Source organism: Protopterus annectens, chromosome 15.part0 (assembly GCF_019279795.1).
Source record: "Protopterus annectens isolate FY-2018-M chromosome 15.part0, PAN1.0, whole genome shotgun sequence".
Classification (NCBI taxonomy): domain Eukaryota; kingdom Metazoa; phylum Chordata; order Ceratodontiformes; family Protopteridae; genus Protopterus; species Protopterus annectens.
Genome location: NC_056749.1, coordinates 477138385 through 477159441, shown reverse-complemented (window position 1 = coordinate 477159441; position 21057 = coordinate 477138385). Strand labels below are relative to the sequence as shown.

The window sequence follows — 21057 nt, the reverse complement described above, 5'->3', positions numbered from 1 at the left end:
AATGTAATAGACTTTTTCAAAACAAATATTAAAAAGATCTAAAACAGACCTCAGTAGTACTTCAGGTGAAGAATCATCAAATACTGAGCATGAACCTGTCTCCAGTCAGGAGTCTCCAGTACATAAGAGAACCAAAATATGGCCCACCCTTTAGGATTAAGAGACACAGGGGGGGGGCTAGAAAACACAAACATAGACACGGTAAAGAACTTGGAAATGTTATTGGATGTTCTAACTCAGAAATAGATGTTTATGTAAATGTTCATAATATCTCATCTGTGTCTCTGAATGAAACTCAATTAAAAATATTGAATAAAGGGTTATCGTTTGTTCCCGTTTTTTTTGTCAACGAATATAGTTTTGTACAGGATGTTTTGACATTTTGTAGATCACTAAATTTAAAATTGTTTTTTGGACACACAGATAATTTACAAAGATCTACTGGTTTTCGATTTCATAAATCTACCTTTCAGCCACCGATGGAGAAATATGTGGCTATTTTTCAGGAAAAGGTGATCAAAGATCTACATTTTAAACAGGAAGAGACACTTATGTTAAGTAATAATTTATCTGACTTGGAAATTCTGGCCATTGAGAGTTTAAGGACTAACCCAAACATTGTCATTACTTCAGCAGACGAAGGGGGTGCTGTGGTCATAATGGATACGGAACAATATATGGTTGAGGCTTACACCCAACTTAATAACAAACAACATTACGTGTTAATGCCTTTAGACCCTACTGATTTGTTTAAGAAACAAATTGATGAATTTTTGGAGGAAGCAGTTGAAGTAGGAATTATTGATAACAATACTAAGATGCAATTAATGGCAATGAATCCAAAGAAACAAATTTTCTATTTACTGCCAAAAATTCATAAGGATTTATTAAAACCTCCAGGCAAACCTATAGTTTCAGGTCGAGGGTCTTTAACAGAACCACCTTCAGAATTTTTGACTTTACATCTCAAGCCGCTATTGACATTAGTTAGATCTAGATTAAATGATACTACAGAGTTTTTACAAATTATTAGGGATTCTCAATTACAGCCCAGTTGGTTGATGTGTACGCTTGACGTTAAGTCATTATATACTAATATCCCACACTGGGCTGGATTACAAGCAATAGAATACTGGTTAAATAGAAGCAATATTTATCCACCAGGTTTAAATACCTTAATTATTTGTATGGTTGAGCATGTGCTAACTAAAATGTGTTTTATTTTCATCAACAATGTTATTTACAGATCCAAGGTACAGCCATGGGGGCCTCTTTTGCCCCTATATATGCTGACCTCTTTATGGGATACATAGAGGAATGTCTTATCTATGATAGATCTCATAATATATATATATATAGAGGAACTTGATATATGGCGAAGGTACCTAGATGACTGTTGGTTTTTTTGGAGATGTGATTTAGAATATCTGTCAGAATTTGTACAATATCTTAATTACAATGTTTTGGGGATTCAATATTTGGATATATGTGTAAGTAGAAACAATGACCACACTTTGGATTCGAAAATTCATAGAAAATATCCACAATATAATATGTTGCTGGATGCCAGTAGCTTACATCCCCAACATATTTTTAAAAAATATACCTAAGTCTCAATTTTTAAGAGTTAAAAGAATATGTTCAAATCAGGATACCTATGAACTGTTTCAGCAGGACCTTAGGAAGAGATTCTTAGCCAGGGGATATAAATATGGGGATGCAGTATCAGCTTCCAGGTGGGTGCAACAGTTTGATCGTGATCACTTATTGAAATATAAGGACAAAAATATTCCCAAGGAGACTCCTATCAGATTTATCACCACATTTGGTAGAAATATTAATGTAATTAAAAATGTGATTAATAACAATTGGAATATTTAATGACCAATTCAAGACTGGCAGATATTCTGCCTCAAGAATGTCTTTTTTCATATAGGAGAGGCCGTACATTGGGTTCCCATTTTAATTGGTATAAGAGAGGTACAAATTCCAAAGTGGGATTGATACAACGTACACTGTCAGGAGTTGAACTGAGGGGTTGTTTCCCTTGTGGTCATTGTTCCCTCTGTGTTCATGTTCAAAAATCCAAAGAATTTTCCAGTAAAAATGTTACAAAAATTTTTGACATTAGATGTTTTGGTACTTGTGGAACCAGTTGGGTCATTTATTTGGTGACTTGTTTTTGTTTGGCTTTTTATATAGGCCAAACATCTAGGCCTTTTAGAATTAGAATATCAGAACATTTGAGTAATGTCAGAAATAAATCCTGTACTAGTGCTTTATATAAAAATACGTTGACTCATACCAATGCTAAATTTTATTTTATGATTATTGATGTTGTTAAGGTGGAATTTAGTGATAAACATGGTTGTCATGACTTATTAAACCAAAAAGAAAAAGCATGGATCATCAGATTAGGTGGACTGTTCTATCCAGGTCTAAATGAACATTTATAATGCATTTTGTGCAAAGTGTATAGCAATAGTTTATTGCTATATATATTCGTTGTTATATATATTTGTGGATTGGTTTGCCTAAATAACTGTTAAAATGATACTGAAAATGTTTAAAACTTGGGATATATATTAGGTTTATCTGAATTTGTATTATGTTACTTTAAATGGACTCTCATCAATTTGTATGCTAATTATTGGCTTTTTGACTCTTTATATATAGTCAGTGAACAGAATGATTTGTTATCACTGAAGAAGGCTAAGTGCCGAAACCGGTATGATTCTGTTTTCATACTTTATGGAACAATAAATGGTGTTCTACTAGTGCTGGCTCATTTATGCAATTTTTCAAAACAAAATCAAAAAACTGAATAGAGATTTGGATCAGTATTCCTATCACAGGGCGTATCCACGGCTGCCTGGTTATCATGGCAACAGTAATAGGAACTCGAATAGTGCAGCAAGGCAAGTGGCGTTGTCTCAGAATGCAGGAAATGATGACAAGTCTTTAGGGGGTTGTGGAAACAGCCAGGACATCCCTTTAGAGAATAGTGGGATTCGCAGGTCCGAGCGAATCCACAACAAGGAGAAGGAGAGATGTATGAATGGTCAGGAGGACCAATACAGATGAGAGGGAGTGAAGCTGAAGAAGCAGAAGCAATGGTATCGGAGGTAACTGTATTTATCAATGACAGCGGCAATTTTGGCTGCAGCCTTGTGCCATATACCATTGTTTTCAATAATGATAGAGATTTTAAATTGTTCAATTATTCCCAGAAGAACTTGACTGTCGAGCATGCAAATTTATTGTCAAAGGGATTATCTTTTGTTCCTGCAAAGAGAGCGAACATTGTTGAAAGTATTGTTGATTTAAAGTTGTTTTGCCATAAAATTAATTTAGGTGTAATTATGGCCAACAATGCTGGGTATAACAATGTACTGTATAAGCCTAGTGTATTTAACCCCCCCTGCATAGTGTCATCCAGCAGTTTGAGAAGGTCTGCGAGATTGATATACGTATTATCTTGTGCAGAAAAAATGAATATGAATTTGAAAATTTAAACAATAGAGAAAAACAACTGTTCAAAGATGTGTATGTCAGGGTGATGAAACCAGATAAGGGGGGGGGGTTTGACAGTAATGGACAAAATTGATTATTTGAGTAGAATGAACCAACGTTTGGTTACAGAAACATATGAGGAAGCATCTGCTTGTGAAATTAATATTGCTTATGCCAAAAGTGATAGAGCATTGTTGGACATGGTCACTGATGGGCAAATTTCAAGTGAAGAATATAGGTACATGTTAATTGATAAACCTAAAATTGCCCAAATTTTTGGTATACCAAAAATTCCTTCTGATTTAGTAAACCCTCCCTTTAGGCCTACTGTAGATGGGGGAAGGTCCAAGACTAGATCTATTGCTAGATTCTTGGACCTCAGTCTGAAAAAGGGAGTGAGTTCTATTAAGCAAGTATGCAGATACTCCTGGGACTTTTTGTCTAAGGTGGTCCTGAGGGGATCTTTGTTACCACTGATGTTAAAAATCTTTTTTCTGTTATCCCCCATAGGGAGGGTTTGGAATATTTTGAGCTACAACTAACAAAGCGTTTCAACACTACTAATTTGAGGATTAGTGCTATGGTTAGTTTGATGGAACTAGTCCTTAAACACAATTACATACATTTTGAAGGCCAATTCTATGGGCAAGCAACAGGAGTGGCAATGGGGGCAGCTTGTGCCCCCATGTTTGCCAATTATGTGATGGCTGAGTGGGAAGATAGATTCGTCCTGAATAGCTCATATGCAAAATCATGGGGGATTGATATTAGATAGCTGGACGATATCTTTCTTTATTGGAACGATACTGTTGAAATATTAGAAGAGTTTTTTTGTTTACTTAGACAACAGTGTTGATTTCTTATCTTTCTCCACCCATCTGGATTAAGAAATTATCCACTAAAAAGTATCCTCTATTTGGATATTGAACTTACTAAGGATAGAACTGGGGGTAGGTTTGTATCGAAAGTTTACAGAAAACCTACCTTTTCTAACACCTATTTGCACTTCACCAGCTGGCATCCACAACATCAAAAGAAGGCAGTTGTGAAGGGCCAGCTGGTGAGGATGGCACAAATGGTCTCCAATATGGAGACGTTTATGGGTGAATGTGATAGGGTACTTGATATATTTATAAGAAGGGGTTATCCACCAGAGTTTCTGGTTGAGATTAAGAATGAGGTTGTGAGAAAAAGGCAAAATGCGTTATTTTTACCATTATTGGGCACTGATTGTATGGTCTCAATGGCCAGTAATAGAGAGAGATAGTAACACTTCTTGCATTTTCACCTATAGTTTGGATAGTGCAAGCATCAGAAATGTTATTGAAAAGAATTGGTGTATTACTGCTAGTGATGTGAATGTGTATAATAAGGTGATAGACAAAAAGGGTATTAAACCAACATTTGCTGTTAGAAAGGGAGTATCCTTCAAAAAAAGATTGGAAGGGAAGCACTCTCAAAATGTTTATAGTGTACAATTGAACTACACTAAAAAATGTGGATCGTGTTCGCAATGTTCCAGTATATTATGCAATGATCATTTTACCGTGAGAAACACCACATATTATATAAATGGGAGATTCAATTGTGAGACGAAGAACATAGTCTATATTGCTGTGTGCAACCTATGCTCAAGTTTTTATATAGGTAAAACGAAGAGAAGGTTGCGTGATCGTATGCATGAACATTCTTCTGATATTAAGAACTGTAAGTTAAGTAAAGCTTTATATAGACACATTTACATGAATTCTTCCCACAGTTTTTAATTTATGGTAGCAGAAACGGTGGTGAAGGATGCACAAGTGAGTGTGGCTGATGAGCATTTACATTTGGCAGAATTAAAGTGGCAAATTATTCTAAATGCAGCTCACCACCCAGGGCTAAATGACACTTTGTTCCTGCTCCCTGTGCCAAAATTGAAACAATTGAATTTTAAATAAGCTTTTAAACATTTTTATTGGTGGAAAAGGACATGTGATTTGTAAAATGTTGATTAGGGTGGTATTTAAATGTGTTGTGATTTTTATTAAATAAGTTCTGATGAAGTTCCAGTGTGAATGAAAGTGCTAAACTCTGCGGAAACTCATAGAATAAACGATTATTTGACCTATGTGGAATTTATTTGGAATATTGGAATATTGGTCACTGGTTGCTGACAAGATTCACTGCATTGGTTTTGGACGTTCTTTAAAACTATTGTCGTGGGTTGTGTTATATTTTTATTTGTCAAATTATCCCTCAATAACGGAAGACCACATCTACTATTACTACACAGTTCAGCTATCAGCTTTTTCCCAGTAATAAGATAACTTCATGAAAGATGATTAATTGAAAAATTAGGAAATCTATTTAGCCTGACAACAATTATAAATTAGAACTGAGTATAATTTTAATTTTTCAACTGCATTTCTTTATATCTGCCTGAAACTAAATCACTCCACTCTTTAACTGTTAAGTCTTTATTACTGTATCAATTAATCAAATAAATTAACCACAAAAAGGAGCGAAATGGCTTTGCAGTAAAAAATCCAGTTCCCAATGTAAAATAACAAAAACAGCAAACCTCTGTTTCCAATGTAAAACAGCTTTTTCAGCTCATAAAAGTAGTATGCTGCAAAGTAAAGCAAGTGTTGCTGGTTCTTCAACCCAAAAAGAATCGCACAAAAGTATAGTCCAAACGAGAACTTTAATAGCTAGCTAGAGTTAAGCGCTTTCACCAAAAGGCTTTTTCAAAACTTCAACAACTGCCATTAAAGACAAAGCATTTAAATATACAATGGAAGAAGTTCATTGTTGCACATGACATAGTTAATTGACTTAAACTCTAGTTCATTTACATATATACAGAAATCCTTCTGATATACTTCTAAAATACATTTAAAAAAGCTAAGATAGTTTATTCATCATAATACAGAAGGACATAGTATAAATACACATCTATGACCTAAATCAAATGTAAAATAAGGTAGTGAAATGTTGTAAAACATCCATAGTGTAGCATGAAGAGAAAAAAAGTTAAAATACGAATGATTCAAGTGTAACTATATAAAAATGCTCTATAAAAGTCTATATGTGCAACAGGGTTCAGATATATGATAATACATAAATTAAAATAGTAGTGCAGGTTGGTGTGTGTATAAAAAAGGGGGGGGGGCAACTAAGTGTGTAATCTAAAAACCCTTTTACTTACATTGTGAACTGAGGTGGATTGTCCCCTCTTTGAGCAGACATTTTCCCTGGTGTCATTGATGGAGTTCAGGTTATACCATTTACTGTGTAAGTAAAGGGTTTTTAGATTACACACTTAGTTGCCCTCCCCCCCCCTTTTTTATACACACACCAACCTGCACTACTATTTTAATTTATGTATTATCATATATCTGAACCCTGTTGCACATATAGACTTTTATAGAGCATTTTTATATAGTTACACTTGAATCATTCAGATTTAACTTTTTTTTCTCTTCATGCTACACTATGGATGTTTTACAACATTTCACTACCTTATTTTACATTTGATTTAGGTCATAGATGTGTATTTATACTATGTCCTTCTGTATTATGATGAATAAACTATCTTAGCTTTTTAAATGTATTTTAGAAGTATATCAGAAGGATTTCTGTATATATGTAAATGAACTAGAGTTTAAGTCAATTAACTATGTCATGTGCACCAATGAACTTCTTCCATTGTATATTTAAATGCTTTGTCTTTAATGGCAGTTGTTGAAGTTTTGAAAAAGCCTTTGGTGAAAGCGCTTAACTCTAGCTAGCTATTAAAGTTCTCGTTTGGCCTATACTTTTGTGCGATTCTTTTTGGGTTGAAGAACCAGCTACACTTGCTTTACTTTGCAGCATACTACTTTTATGAGCTGAAAAAGCTGTTTTACATTGGAAACAGAGGTTTGCTGTTTTTGTTATTTTACATTGGGAACTGGATTTTTTACTGCAAAGCCATTTCGCTCCTTTTTGTGGTTAATTTATTTATTATACTCTGTCGTCGGATTTAGGAGCGTTTACCTTTTACTGCAAGCAACTTGTTGCCTGGTTTTATTCTGTATCAATTAATCAACTAAGCCTCCTAACATGGTGAGGGTAATTGATAAAAAGGGAAAGGAATATCAATTACTTGCTACTTATGCATTTTTAGAATAACAGATATAAATGAACTACAGAATCATTACAAACCTGTGAGTTGGATATAAGTATAACATGCTGAAAGAAGTATTTGCCAAATAATACTGCAAACTTTACTGCCAATACAGCTGATCTGGAATACCAATCATAAGAACTGATACAAAGCTGGACAAATGGACATATTTTCAGGATCCTGTACTTTATAACCAATACATTTCTGATCTTTGCTGAAAACCTACAAGGGAATCCAAGCCCTGTCCTCTTCCATGTGAATCTCCTCTAAACAGCTTGAACGTTGTGAAAGCTAGCACAACTGGGTGACAAAACAAAAATCCAAATCAGAAATACCCAATCAGGTATAAGTTTCAATTGCAAAATATGTATCTTCCCTCCTCAGATCTTATGTTTAGGCTCAGAAAGAACAAACACTGGGTGTGGTAAATGTTAGGTGCTATTGTCTCCCACAAGCACATTGTTAATGCATTTATAGAAAAATAATCTTACTTACTTTGACTTATTCCAAAATGCAAAATGTTTTTTTTTCTCTATTTGATTCATTTCCATAAAAATAGGTAACAACTGCATGTGTTAGCCATAAGCACAAAACTGAAGGACGTGGTATGTAGAATGGCAAGAAGAGCTTGAGAAAATGCATGACACTACTAGTTATATACAGAAATTTCATGCCACCTGCAGTATGCCCTCACAGGTGTGACACTAGCATTGGTACTCACACAGATGATAAGGACAGCTAAATAAATCTAACCAGAACATGGGAAACTGAATGTGGGCAAATCCAAACATAATGCATACTGCTACAGTGATCATTCCTGAAGAAAGTAATTTGATATAGGGCTTATAGGTTCATAAGCATGTACTAAGCCAACAACTATTGGGGACTTTTTAAGCCTAGACATGCATCTCAAATCTCTAACAAGTTATGGTACTTGGTACTGTAAGCAATGGCTTGGAAGATGAAATGTTAAACAGGGGCCTGGGAGATGAACCATTAGAGACAAAAGTGTCAATCCGGGCTGAATTTCAGGTTCCCCATCCACATGTCCCAAGTTTTACTTGAAGTGGGTTAGACGGGAACTGTGCCTGTTCCAGAGAAGGGGTAGTGTCTGGGATGGATAGCTGTCTCTCTGCCAGGTCCTGCGTATATCACAGGTGAGGTGTAAGTCTTTAGGATGAGTAATTATGGTGCTGTTTGTTTTCCAGATATGAAGGATGTCCATCAGGGTGGGGTCTGAAGATGCCTTGCATGCCAGGCATAGATATCCCCTCAACAGCCAGCAGGAGACAGAATACAGGGATAGGGCTTTATAGCAGTCCCCAAAGGATATGTTATTCATGCCATGTATTCCTATAGACAGGACTTTCCAATTGCTGAGTGTGCCTAGTCAGCCAAAGGCCCTTGACATTGGTCTTGATTTCAATTTAAAGAAGTAGATCGTAAAAGGATCTGTCCCAGACACTTTTCTTTACAGATTCATTTGTTCCTCAGAGCTTTTTGTGTCCTAACACTTGGAGAGGTGAGTCCCAGGAATTAAGGTCATCATTCTGCAGGCTTTGTAGTTTTTTTTTTGTTTTTTTTTTTGTGCATGCTAACATCACCCAGTTGGCTGGAAATCAAACTATAACCTCCAGGTTAGTAGCACAGTATGTGGAATCTGAGACCATCCAAGTGCAATTGACAGCAGGTAAATTGACTGTTCAATTTACAGCTTGCTACAGATCTCCGACCTTGTCTCAGGACCCTCACGCAGCATTCCTGAGAACATTAGAAAGTATGAAGATTCTACCCAACACCATGCTACTGGGTGACTTCAACTATCCAAACATTGACTGGGAAAACTACTCAAGCTCAAACACCCTAGCCCAATGCTTCCTTGAGTTTATAAACTCAAACGCCCTTGAACAACTGGTCACCACTCCCACAAGAGATGACAACATACTTTACCTGGTCATCACCAACATGGGGAACCTATGTTCCACACCTGAGGTAAACTCGTCATTGGTAAGATCAGATCGCAAACTAATCACACTGGACATCCACATCCTGATCCCCCCCCCCCCAGTCAAGGAAATCAAGGTAAAAAACTTCTCTAAAGCCAACTTCACACTCCTCAAGACCGAGGTAGGAAGTTTCAAAGCTCCCAATTAAATGGAAAATGATGACCCATCGGCAGAATCCTTTACAAGTGCATTCTATGAACACCTTCAAGAATGCATGGACTGAGCAATCCCAAGTAAAACCAAGACCAACTCCTCAAAAAAGAGGAAGCCAGTCTGGTGGACCCCAGCCATAAATAAACTTTACAACAGAAGGAGGAAACTCCTGCAAGATAGAGCAAAATCCCAAAATAAGAAGGCATCTCTGATTAACATCAGTAAAAAACTGTGCTCCCTCATTAAATCATCCAAGGCCAACTTCGAAAGAAAAATAGCCAATGACTCTAAGGATAACCACACGGCCTTCTTTAACTATGTCAAGAGTCTAGGGGCAAACTCTCAGATATGCTCCGAGCTAGTGCATAATGGCCATAAATACACTGAACAAACCGACATTGACAACATCCTGGCTGACAAGTTCAGTGCAAACTTCACCCTCCCACTCTCCACCAAAGGGACTAGTACCCATCCCAGAAGAATGTGGCACTCCAGATATCTCAGACACACAAGTAAAGACAGCCCTTGCAAAGGCCAAAAACACAGCATCAATGGGACCAGATGCTATCCCAGGTTGTGTCTTACACGAGCTTCAAAATAAACTAACCCCCCCATCTCAAATCACTATTCAAACTCAGCCTCTCTACAGGCTATGTACCCAAAGAATGGTGTACAGCAATAGTCGTACCACTCCACAAAGGTTGTTGCCACAACTGACCCTGGGAACTATCGCCCTACAAGCTTGACTAGCTTGGTCTGCAAAGCTATGGAACTCATCATCATGGAGCTCATTAACAGGGACATTGGGAACCTCCAGACACTGGACCCCACCCAGTTCGGCTTTGTTAAAGGCAGATCTTGCCTCCTGAACTTGGTCGACTTCTTCAAAACAGTCACCAAGGCCATAGATGAAGGGAAGGTGGTCCACGCAGCATATCTGGACCTCGCTAAGGCGTTCGACATCACCCCGCACTCAGGAATCATAGACAAACTCACCAGCTTAAATATCAACCCCCATGTCACGAGATGGGTTGCCAAATGGCTCTCAGACAGAACCCACACGGTAAGAGTGGCAGGCGCCATGTCTGACTCTAAACCAGTCACAAGTGGAGCCCCACAGGGCTCAGTCCTGGGACCCCTCCTGTTCGGTATATATTTCTCTGAAGTACAGGCAAAGGTGGAGGGACTATGGCTAACCAAGTTCGCAGATGACTGTAAATTGGGTGCAATAATAGACTCTCCAGCTGACACAGACATCCTGCAAAAGGGTCTCACAGAGACAAACACCTGGTGTCAAAGTCAGGGCTTCAAGCTAAATGCCAAAAAATGCATAGTAATCCCATTTGGGAAAAACAAAGTACCTACAAACTACCACATAGATGGGAATCCACTAAGTACAGAAGAAGTAATTAGGGACTTGGGTACCCAAGTAGATAGCAAGCTCTCCTTTGATAACCACATAGCCAAAACGGTCAGGAAATCCTTCTATGTGGCACACCTGATCACAAAGGGTTTCTCATCCAGATCCAAGGAGGTGATTGTGCCCCTTTACTCCTCACTCATTAGGCCCATAATAGAGTACAATGCCCCATTTGGGATGTACCTCACTAGACACCTGCAACAACTAGAAAGACCACAGAAGTACCTCACTAAGAGGATTAAGGGCCTTAAACAATTACCCTATGAAGCACGACTAAAAAGCTCCAGCTCTTCTCAGTCGCCACCGTCTACTCAGAGGTGACCTATGCCTGACCTATAGGGCCATGTCAAACCCTGAACTAATGGACATGCTTCACCTCAAAAAAATGAGATCCCTCAGAACCACTCGTTCTAGTGACTTGAACCTATGTACAACAATAAACAGGACATGCTGGAGGGATAGATTCCTGTCCCAGCGACTCCCCTCAGTCTGGAATAGAATCCCAATCCATATTCGACAGAGCTCCTCTCTGACTCTCTTCAAGAGAAATCTTGATGAGTGGATGGGTAATCGTAAGTTCTACCCTGGGATCACTTCAGGAGCTCTGTTGACAGAGGCCCAGGTTACTAATCTAATGGGGAGGCGAAAGCCATCACTTTGTGGCTAGGCTTATAAATGCCCATGGGCAGATAGCCTAGCACTTACCTATGAACCTATGAACCTATAATTTTGATTGTGCTAAACTCATTGCATGTACAAGTTTCTACAAGCCTATGACATTCAGCTAGATTGTCTCTGTACTTCATGGCCAGCTTATAATTTATGACTTGCAAACTGCAAGAGCTGTAATCTTGGGTCTTCCCACATGTAGTGCTCTTGCTATGAGAACCTGCCAAATGCATCTAATGGCACAGGTGAGCTGAAATCAATCCCTTATTTTAATCTCTCCATGGATGGCTCTTCCACTGTTAAAGCCGCTACATAGACCCCATATTCTTTAGAGTGAAGTCAGGATAATAACCAGTGTGCTGCAAAGGACACAACTACATACATATAAATGTACCTGCAAAAAAAACAACCTGTTTTAATATTTTATAACAAGAAATGGCACTAAAACAAACACCTATAATAACATTAAGAAAAATGCCCACTGCACAAGTTATATTATCCTAAATTAGGCAACTAATACCATTTGTGTTTTAATTAAAGGTGTTAACAAGAATGATCAAAGAAGCCAAAAAACTCATTCTTTCTACATGTTCCAACAGGAAATAAATTATGTGAGTCCCAACACAATGAGAATTTTATTTTACATATATGCGTAAGAGTACATTTCTGAGTATCACAGTAACTATTTTCAGTAATCTTCCATACATTGCTTTGTCATGTCAGATTCCACTTTAAACTAGTTAAGTGAAATGACTTACTACTTATAAATAAGCTAGATAGTTCTAGAAGGCATTAGAAGAAAATTCCTCTCTCTGATTTCTGACACCTGTAAATAAGCATACACACATACCAATATCAAGATTTTACTGATTATACAAGGTGACTAAAAGTATGACAAATACACTTCTACTAATCCACGGTGTTAACTCAGAACATAACTTCCCACACCATAACTGTCCAACACTATTTTCCTTTGAAAACAGGACCTAAAACAATCAAGACAGTTTACTTTAGAAAACACATGTAAACCAAAACCAAGTTAAAACAAAGTAAAGTATAATTTAACAGAAAGAAACGCCACATATGAATGGACACACTTTATGTTAAGCACATTTTATTAGAAGCATAACACAAGGAAAGAAAAAGAGGTAAATGACAAACATAATTCTATTAGAGAAAACAAGTAAACTAAATTAACCATTAAACTCAACACAAAACAAGTGAAGTACAATTCAAGATGCACAAAAAGTAGCACAAAAATCAAGTTGCCAAGCTATCATCCATAATCCCACCATTCGTAATATATTGTTACTCTGACAATATATAAACTTAGAAAAAGGACAAAGCTCACTTACTTTAGTGTATAATTAATTTTGTTCTTTTACCAAGATTGAGTGATCTCAGAGACAGCAGTGTTAAATTCTGAGATCAAGCACAAGCATATAGGTCAAAAATAGCTTCAGGGGAAACAGCTTAAGGAAAACTACAATGGACAACGCTAATACAAAGAAGTATAAACAACACAACTTAAAGTAAACAGCTTTAAATAAATGTAGTTTGTGTGTGTGTGTGTGTGTGTGTGTGTGTGTGTGTGTGTGTGTGTGTGTGTGTGTGTGTCTAGATGCATGTGCATTTGCATGTGCATGTACAGATTCATGACTTACACTTACTGATGTTAGAGAAGAACCGGTACATTTCTTTGCTAATCAACATATTAGCTTTTCAAGGACACTACATCCTAGTAATATATCACATTAAACAGAACAAATAAACTCAAATAACTTACTGAAAGTCCAGGATAACCTTGTTCTCCTTTTAGACCTGTGTCCCCTGGCTCACCCTGTCAGAATAGCAACAGAGAGAAACAATAAAAATCAGTAATTACACTGTAACCACAGATATTTTAAAAGCAGCACTGTAACAACAGATAGCATTCTACCTAAGAAGCAACTGAAGCAAAAAGATACATGTAATGATATTGATTTGGAGGACTTTACAAATTCATATTTTCACAACAACATCTTCTGAAAGACATCTTTTAAAGGACATCTTCTGAAAGACTTCCTTTAAAGCCAAAATTTATAGGTCCATAGGTTCGTACGTAGGTACTAGGCTATCAGCCCTAGAGCCTATATAAGCCTAGCCAAAATGTTCCCTGGTTTTCGCCACCCAAGAAAGTTATTTTCCTGCACCCCTGTCAAGCAGAGCCACAGAGATGATCCCCAGGGTGAATTTCCTATTTCCCATCCAATTGTCTAGATTCCTCTTAAAGAGGGCTAATGAGGGGCTTTGCCTGACGTGAATGGGTAGTCTGTTCCAGAGTATGGGAAGTCGCTGAGACAGGAATCTATCCCTCCAGCGTGTTCTGTTTATTGTGATGGCAAGGTTCAGGTTCCTGGAATGTGTGGCACAGAGAGACTGGGGTTTCTTTAAGTGTAGCATGTCCAACAGAACTGGGTTTGACATGGCTTTGTAAGTTAGGCAGAGGTCACCTCTGAGAAGGCGATAAGCGACAGAGTAGAGCTGGAGTTTTTTGAGGCGGTCTGCATATGGCATCTGCTTGAGGCCAGTAATTCTCTTAGTGAGGTACTTCTGTGGCCTTTCCAGTTGTTGCAGATGTCTTGTGAAGTACATGTCAAACGGGGTGTTGTACTCAATGATGGGTCTCATGAGGGATGAGTATAGAGGAACAATGATTTCTTTTTTTCTGGAGGAGAACACTTTAGTGATGAGGTGTGCCACATAGAAGGATTTCCTGACTACTGTGGTGCTGTGATTGTCAAAGGAGAGACTAGTGTCCACCTGTGTCCCAAGGTCTCTTATCACACTTTCAGTGTTAAGTAGGCTACCACCTATGTGGTAGTTCATGGGTACAGTGTTTTTCCCAAAGGGGATGACAATACACTTTTTGGCATTGAGCTTGAGGCCATGACTTTGACACCAAGCATCAGTCTCAGTGAGGCCCCTTAGCAGAATGTCCACATCATTTGGCGATTATGGCTCCCAGTTTGCAGCAATCTGTGAACTTTGTTAGCCAAAGACCTGCTGTATTAGCCTGGGCTTCTGAGAAATTGATGTCAAACAGGAGAGGACCCAGGACTGAACCCTGTGGTACTCCGCTTGTCAATGGTTTGAAGTCAGATTTGGAGTCGGATACTTTCACTGTGTGGGTTCTGTTAGTGAGCCAGTTGGCCACCCATCTTGTGACATAGGGATTTATGCCCAGTCTAGTGAGTTCATCTATAACTTCAGAGTGGGGGATGGTGTCAAAAGCCTTGGCGAGGTCAAGACAGGCTGTGTGCACCACCTTACCCTCTTCAATGGCTCTGGTGACTGCTTCAAAGAAGTCAATCAGGTTCAGGAGACATAATCTACCTTTTATAAACCTGAATTGAGTGGGGTTAATAAACACTAGTTATACATAAACCTATTATTCATTATAATCTCATATTGATAAGCATAGGCATCTACTACCACTACTTAGCATCTCACATTTTTACATATGATACTTGATTGGCTTTAAACTCATTAATCAGGAAGAATAATTAATCAGGAAAAATGAACTCATATGTAAATGTCAAGAACTTTATTAACAATCTCATAAAGATCCATGTAGAAAAACTTCTCTAGGTTCAGACACCTGCACGCCCCATCAAATACTAGACATCATTTTCTTTGTGGAGCTTTAAATGCACATACTTTTTCCTCTCAATTTAATATAGTGCCTTCTGTAGTTCCTATCTTTGTAGTATGTGGAAGTAAACCATCAACTCTGTGACATAGCAGTCTTACTTTTCCATATAAGTTTTAATTTTTAGATTTTCAGTTTGTTGTCTTTTTTTTTGTTTTTTTGTTTGGGAGGGGCCCAATAAAGTCAGCTGATTAAACAATCATTTCATTTTTGAGCATTGTATTAGCCACTGTATCACTTTGCCAATTTTCCCATACAGTAAAAAAGATTACTTATGAATTTGATAACTCAAGAATAAAAAAGATAATTTTAGGGACACAACCATACATATTAAAATAGCTGAATCTATGTATCTCTTTTCTTATGTCTGGCTGTCCATCTCACTTGGAGAATTAGTGGAGTTTGTAAGCAAAATGGCAATATAAAAGTAATGAGCATTTTCAAAATGGATTCAGTCTTAGAAGGCTATACATAAACATAACCATAAACACACACACACACACACACACACACACACACACACACACACACACACACACACACACACACATTTGCATTTATAACTTCACCCACTACATCAAAAACTGTTCAACTGGCACTAACTAACTAAAACTCAATTTTTTCAATATGGGGTGGGAGTTCACCCTCAAACCTCCAATGCAGAGAGATACCTCTTGCACTTTTCTGTCAAGTACATAACTGTAGTACATGAGGTTGTGGAATGTTAGTCCTCATGAAAGATGATTCAAAGTGTCACCAATTAAGCAACCCCCTCTCTCTCTCTTTCTCTCTCTCCCCCTTCCACACTCACTCTTTCTATGTTATCTCTCTACCAGCCTGACTGTCTCGCTAGCTATATTGAGCATATGAGATTCACTGATTGGACAGAAGTTTTGCTTTTTTACTATACAGTTGACATTCAGATTTGTTTAAAATATGGAAACAAACTGTCTTTTACATGTCACAGACATTTACAGAAAGATTGCAGGGCAGATACATAAAATATACCATTCATTTTGTAGCTAACTGAATTCTCAACAATTTTTCATGATTGCAGCACTCTGCTATAATCTTTAGGTTTACAGGTTCATAGTTACTTACTAGGATATTGATCTGTGAGGATCTTAAGAGGCCTAAACTTACATTCCCATGGAAGTCATTAAATTATATTTTGCACAAAAATAACCCAGAGATAGTCTGAACAAGGATATGTTGGAAAGTTTACATTTTGCCCTATCCACGAAGGACAGGGGTGCCACACCAGGGGTGAATTTGCAGTTACCCACCCATGTGTCCAAATTACATTTGAATAGAGTAATATAAGTATTTTGATTTATGTGGAGAGGAAGACAATTCCATCAAAGTGGCATTCTCTGCAATACAAACCTATTCCTCCAACATATTTTTTTTTTCTTTTGCAAAAGAGCTTGAGATTCCTTGAATGGATGCTATTGACAGCCTAGGATTGTAAATGTGTCATGGTACAGGGTCTGTTGAAGCTCTGTTCAGAAGGCAATGATTACATCTCAGTAGCTTTTATGACACTGATGAGAGGGACAAGGCTTTGAGATGGTCTGCACAGATTTATGATTTAGACCCTTGATTGTGGTCACTTCAGTTGTGGCAAGTGTTTGGACAGGTACATATTGAAAGAATTGCACTCAGTTGACTGGCTTGGTGAGTGCTGAGTACAGTGGAACAATTACATTCCTGGTGATCAAAGGACAATTCACTGTAAACATAGGTTACCAGAGCCCAAACTGTGGAATCTATATTCAGGCGTATGTTGTCAGTGTAATAGTTCCAAACGAAGTCATGCTTGCCAAATGATATAATTATACACTTCTTGCAATTTAGATTTAGCTCAGGGTTTTGACATCAGCTATTTGTTTGGGACAGGTCCTCTTAGACGATTTTGGTGTTATCAGGAGAGTTTATGATGGTACAAAGTCTGCAGTCATCTCCAAACTTTGTCACAAGCATTAGCTTTGACCTCACTGAAGTAAATGCCAAACAGGAGTGGTCCAAGGACTGATTCCTGGAATACCTCATTAATGACAGGTCTTTTGAAGGTAGTACAGCCTGATCCCCCCTCAAACTTCCTGGGTTCTAATGAGTCACATAGGGATTGACAATTAGCAGGGGGATTTTTTTCTACAGCAACTGAGTATGGAATGGCAATGAATGCCTTTTCAAAGTCTAGTTGTATGGTGTGCACTGCATATCTAGAGCTCACAAAGGTGAAGTCTAGATATACGGTATGCTCTGTTTTGCCCTCATCCATTGCTTTAGTAACCTTTTAAAAGAAGTCAACTAGGTTAAATAGGTAGGACCTGCCCTTGATGAATATGAACTGGGTTGTGTTGAGTGTCTGTAGGTTACCTATATCTTTATATATTAATTCCATAGTAATCCTTTCCATAGCCTTACAGGTGAGACTGTTCAGGCTTATGGGTGTATAATTAGCCAGGTCCATTGAAGCCCCACCTTTATGCAAGAGAATAACTGTTTCTGACCTCCATTCATCTAGAATGAAGCTTGTTTTGACACTGTTATTCATTAATTCATGTAGGGAATCAGACAAGTCATATTTCAGGCTGATGAGTAGGAACCCTGATATGTTACTTGGCCCCACAGACATAGTGTTCTTCATCTTAGATAGCACCTTGAGAACTCATTCTTGAGTGACTTTACTGGGGGTTATATATGTAGGTGTGTGATCTGAAAATAACTGAGTAATTATGTTTACCTCATATCTAGCTTTGGTTAATTTGATCAGGGTCTAGGGTTCCTGGTTTAGTACAGCAAGACGGTTTGTGAACTCTAAAAAGTTGGCTTATGTTAAAATTTAGTTTAAGTTAAAAGTTTATTATTTTTGAGTTTAGCTTGAGTTAAAAGTTTACTTGTTAAATTTAAGATAGTATTTAGGATTTAGCTTATTTACATCTTTCACATCCATTTATTAAGAAATGTGAAAAAAAGTAAATTTTCATGCTTAAAATACTTCAAAATCAATATACATGAAATGGATCCACAGGTCTCCAAAGCATAATTTATAAACTACAAACTGAATGAGCTAACCTCATGGATAAATAAACCTATGAAACTATGACTGATGTTTGTTAATAGAGTCTCATATAGCCTCATTGCACCCAACCTTTCTTTTTACACATGCTAATTTCATGGTTGCAAAGTGCAGGGAAAGAAAAATAGCCTGTAAGGGTGAATAATGGGCTCACACAACTTCCTTCTCATTATAGAGTTGATAAATGTTAAAATTGGGAGCTAGCATTGGAAAGCCTGAGTTTCTACAGCCACCATTTATGAAATGGCATCAGTCATCTTTTTATACAGTACATATAATACGCTATATATAAGAGTGTGTGTGTGTGTGTGTGTGTGTGTGTGTGTGTGTGTGTGTGTGTGTGTGTGTGTGTGTGTGTGTGTGTGTGTGTGTGTGTGTGTGTGTGTGTGTGTGTGTGTGTGTGTGTGTGTGTGTGTGTGTGTGTGTAAATATATATTTACAGTTCCAGGTCAAAACAGCAAATACTCATATGAGAGAATGTCGTTTTCAATGGAGTTTTTGCCAGCAGCCTTTTGTATCATGGTGAGGCAGGGTAAGGAAATTTGCTCTTACCCCGCTGTTGTGCAATCTCAGAGTTGATATAAACAATTAGCAGGGGGTGTAGAAGGGGTGGAAGGGGGCCTGTCCTATTGCAAAAAAATTAGTTTTAATTTTTGTTGGTTTTGATTTTAGATTCACTTTAAAATTATCATTCTTTCATAATTCGTTCTTAAATAGATATACAATATTCATGCTAGTTTGTTAAAAATGGACAAAAAACAACTTCTATCTGCTCTGTCATACAAAGAACTGTAACACTGACTGTAACACAGCCAAGATGGACTAGCTACTTAGGCACTAGAGCATACAGTGGCTCATCCATCCTGCTAGAAGCAAAGTGTTGAGTTAGTTGACTGTAGGCAGACAGTAGGGATAAAAAGAAATTAAAAAAAAAATGTTGTCTTTACTTGCAAAATTAAACACAAGTATAAGACTTCTATAAATCTAAAACAGTTATTCTGTATTTTTGCTGTATAAAATGTTTATAATATAGCTGTATATGTTTTAGGTTTTATACATATATATATATATATATATATATATATATATATATATATATATATATATATATATATAAAATTGAAAACAGTGACTACTTTTGTTATAGGTGGAAATACTGAAACATTTTTTAAAAACCTGCTGATGGTTTCAGTACTGGGATGAGTGTTAAACATAAACATTTTCATACAATTTCTGAAATTTCTTTAATATTCTACTGGATCTCTTGTTATTTTTCTTACAATAGGCTCCCCACGTATGGCAACAGCCTTTTCTACTTTCTGTTGCCTAAGTCATTGTACCAAAAGTTTTTGTGTTCTGGAGTCATTGTCAAAAAACAGCAATCTTTCTAAACTCATGTATATTACCAGATAGTCCATTATTTTCTCTTTAGCACCCTGCATTTGCACATCTTTTTCTGCGAGATTCCCTTTATTTTGTAATACTTTAACCTTTGTCTGAATAACTCATTACCTCTTAACCAGATCTCCTTTTCTTTTACTTCTACTCAATTTTTAAACTTGTGCAATCTCAGAAAGGGTTGGGAGGGTGGCCTAATGGTTAAGGTGTTTGCCTTACAAACACAAGGTACAGGGTTTGAATCTCACAGGGGATAACTGGCTAAGCTTAAAATGGCTTGCAAGAGCAGTTAGCCTAGTACTAACCTATGAACCTACGAAACTTCACTTTCATTTTATTCCACCAACTAGCTATAACTTCTGGACTACTTTCTATCTTTCCTAATTACTCCTGGATAATTTCCACTATTCATTCATTTGATTACTCTGTTTTTCACAAGTAGGTAGGAAAGTGCCAGTGTCTCATATTTACTTCATTACCCTGAATTTTATCTTAGCAATTATTGGTGCATGATCTGAAATAGTTATTAGATGTGTGTCAAACTTCACAATTAAATGGACATGTTCCTTTGAGATATAATTTCTATCAGGTCTATCCCAGTTACTGTACCTTCTGGAATAATAAGTAAATTCTCTTCAAGCTCCTGTTACTGAATTAATGTCTTTCATACCAAATATTTTCATACATTTCTTTGGAAATTTACTCTCTTTTGTGATATTTTAAATTCTAGGCCCCCCAGACACATCAAATCAAATATCATCTCCCACCTATAAGTAATATTCCCTCTGAAAGCTGATTATTTCTCCCAAAAGTCTTTAAGCTCCAAAACAGCAGGTTTAGCTGCAACATAAATACATGCCAGTGTAATCCTCATCCCTTGCCAGTATCCCTTACTACGACTACAAATCTGCCATTTTTATCTTTTTTCCCTATTTTGTCACTACTGGGGCTCCTCTGTTTAATTAATTATCA

At 37.2% G+C, this 21057-nt stretch overlaps 1 protein-coding gene across 3 annotated transcripts in view; it reads right to left on the bottom strand.

The window, feature by feature from the left end:
- The window catches only part of COL4A6 (collagen type IV alpha 6 chain), a 4024271-nt gene that overhangs the window by 1718734 nt on the left and 2284480 nt on the right, over nucleotides 1–21057 (bottom strand). For all 3 annotated transcript variants that reach the window (XM_044057202.1, XM_044057203.1, XM_044057204.1), the window contains one exon: nucleotides 13698–13751. In XM_044057202.1, the coding sequence (XP_043913137.1) occupies nucleotides 13698–13751 (54 nt within the window). The remainder of the gene's footprint in view (nucleotides 1–13697; nucleotides 13752–21057) is intronic.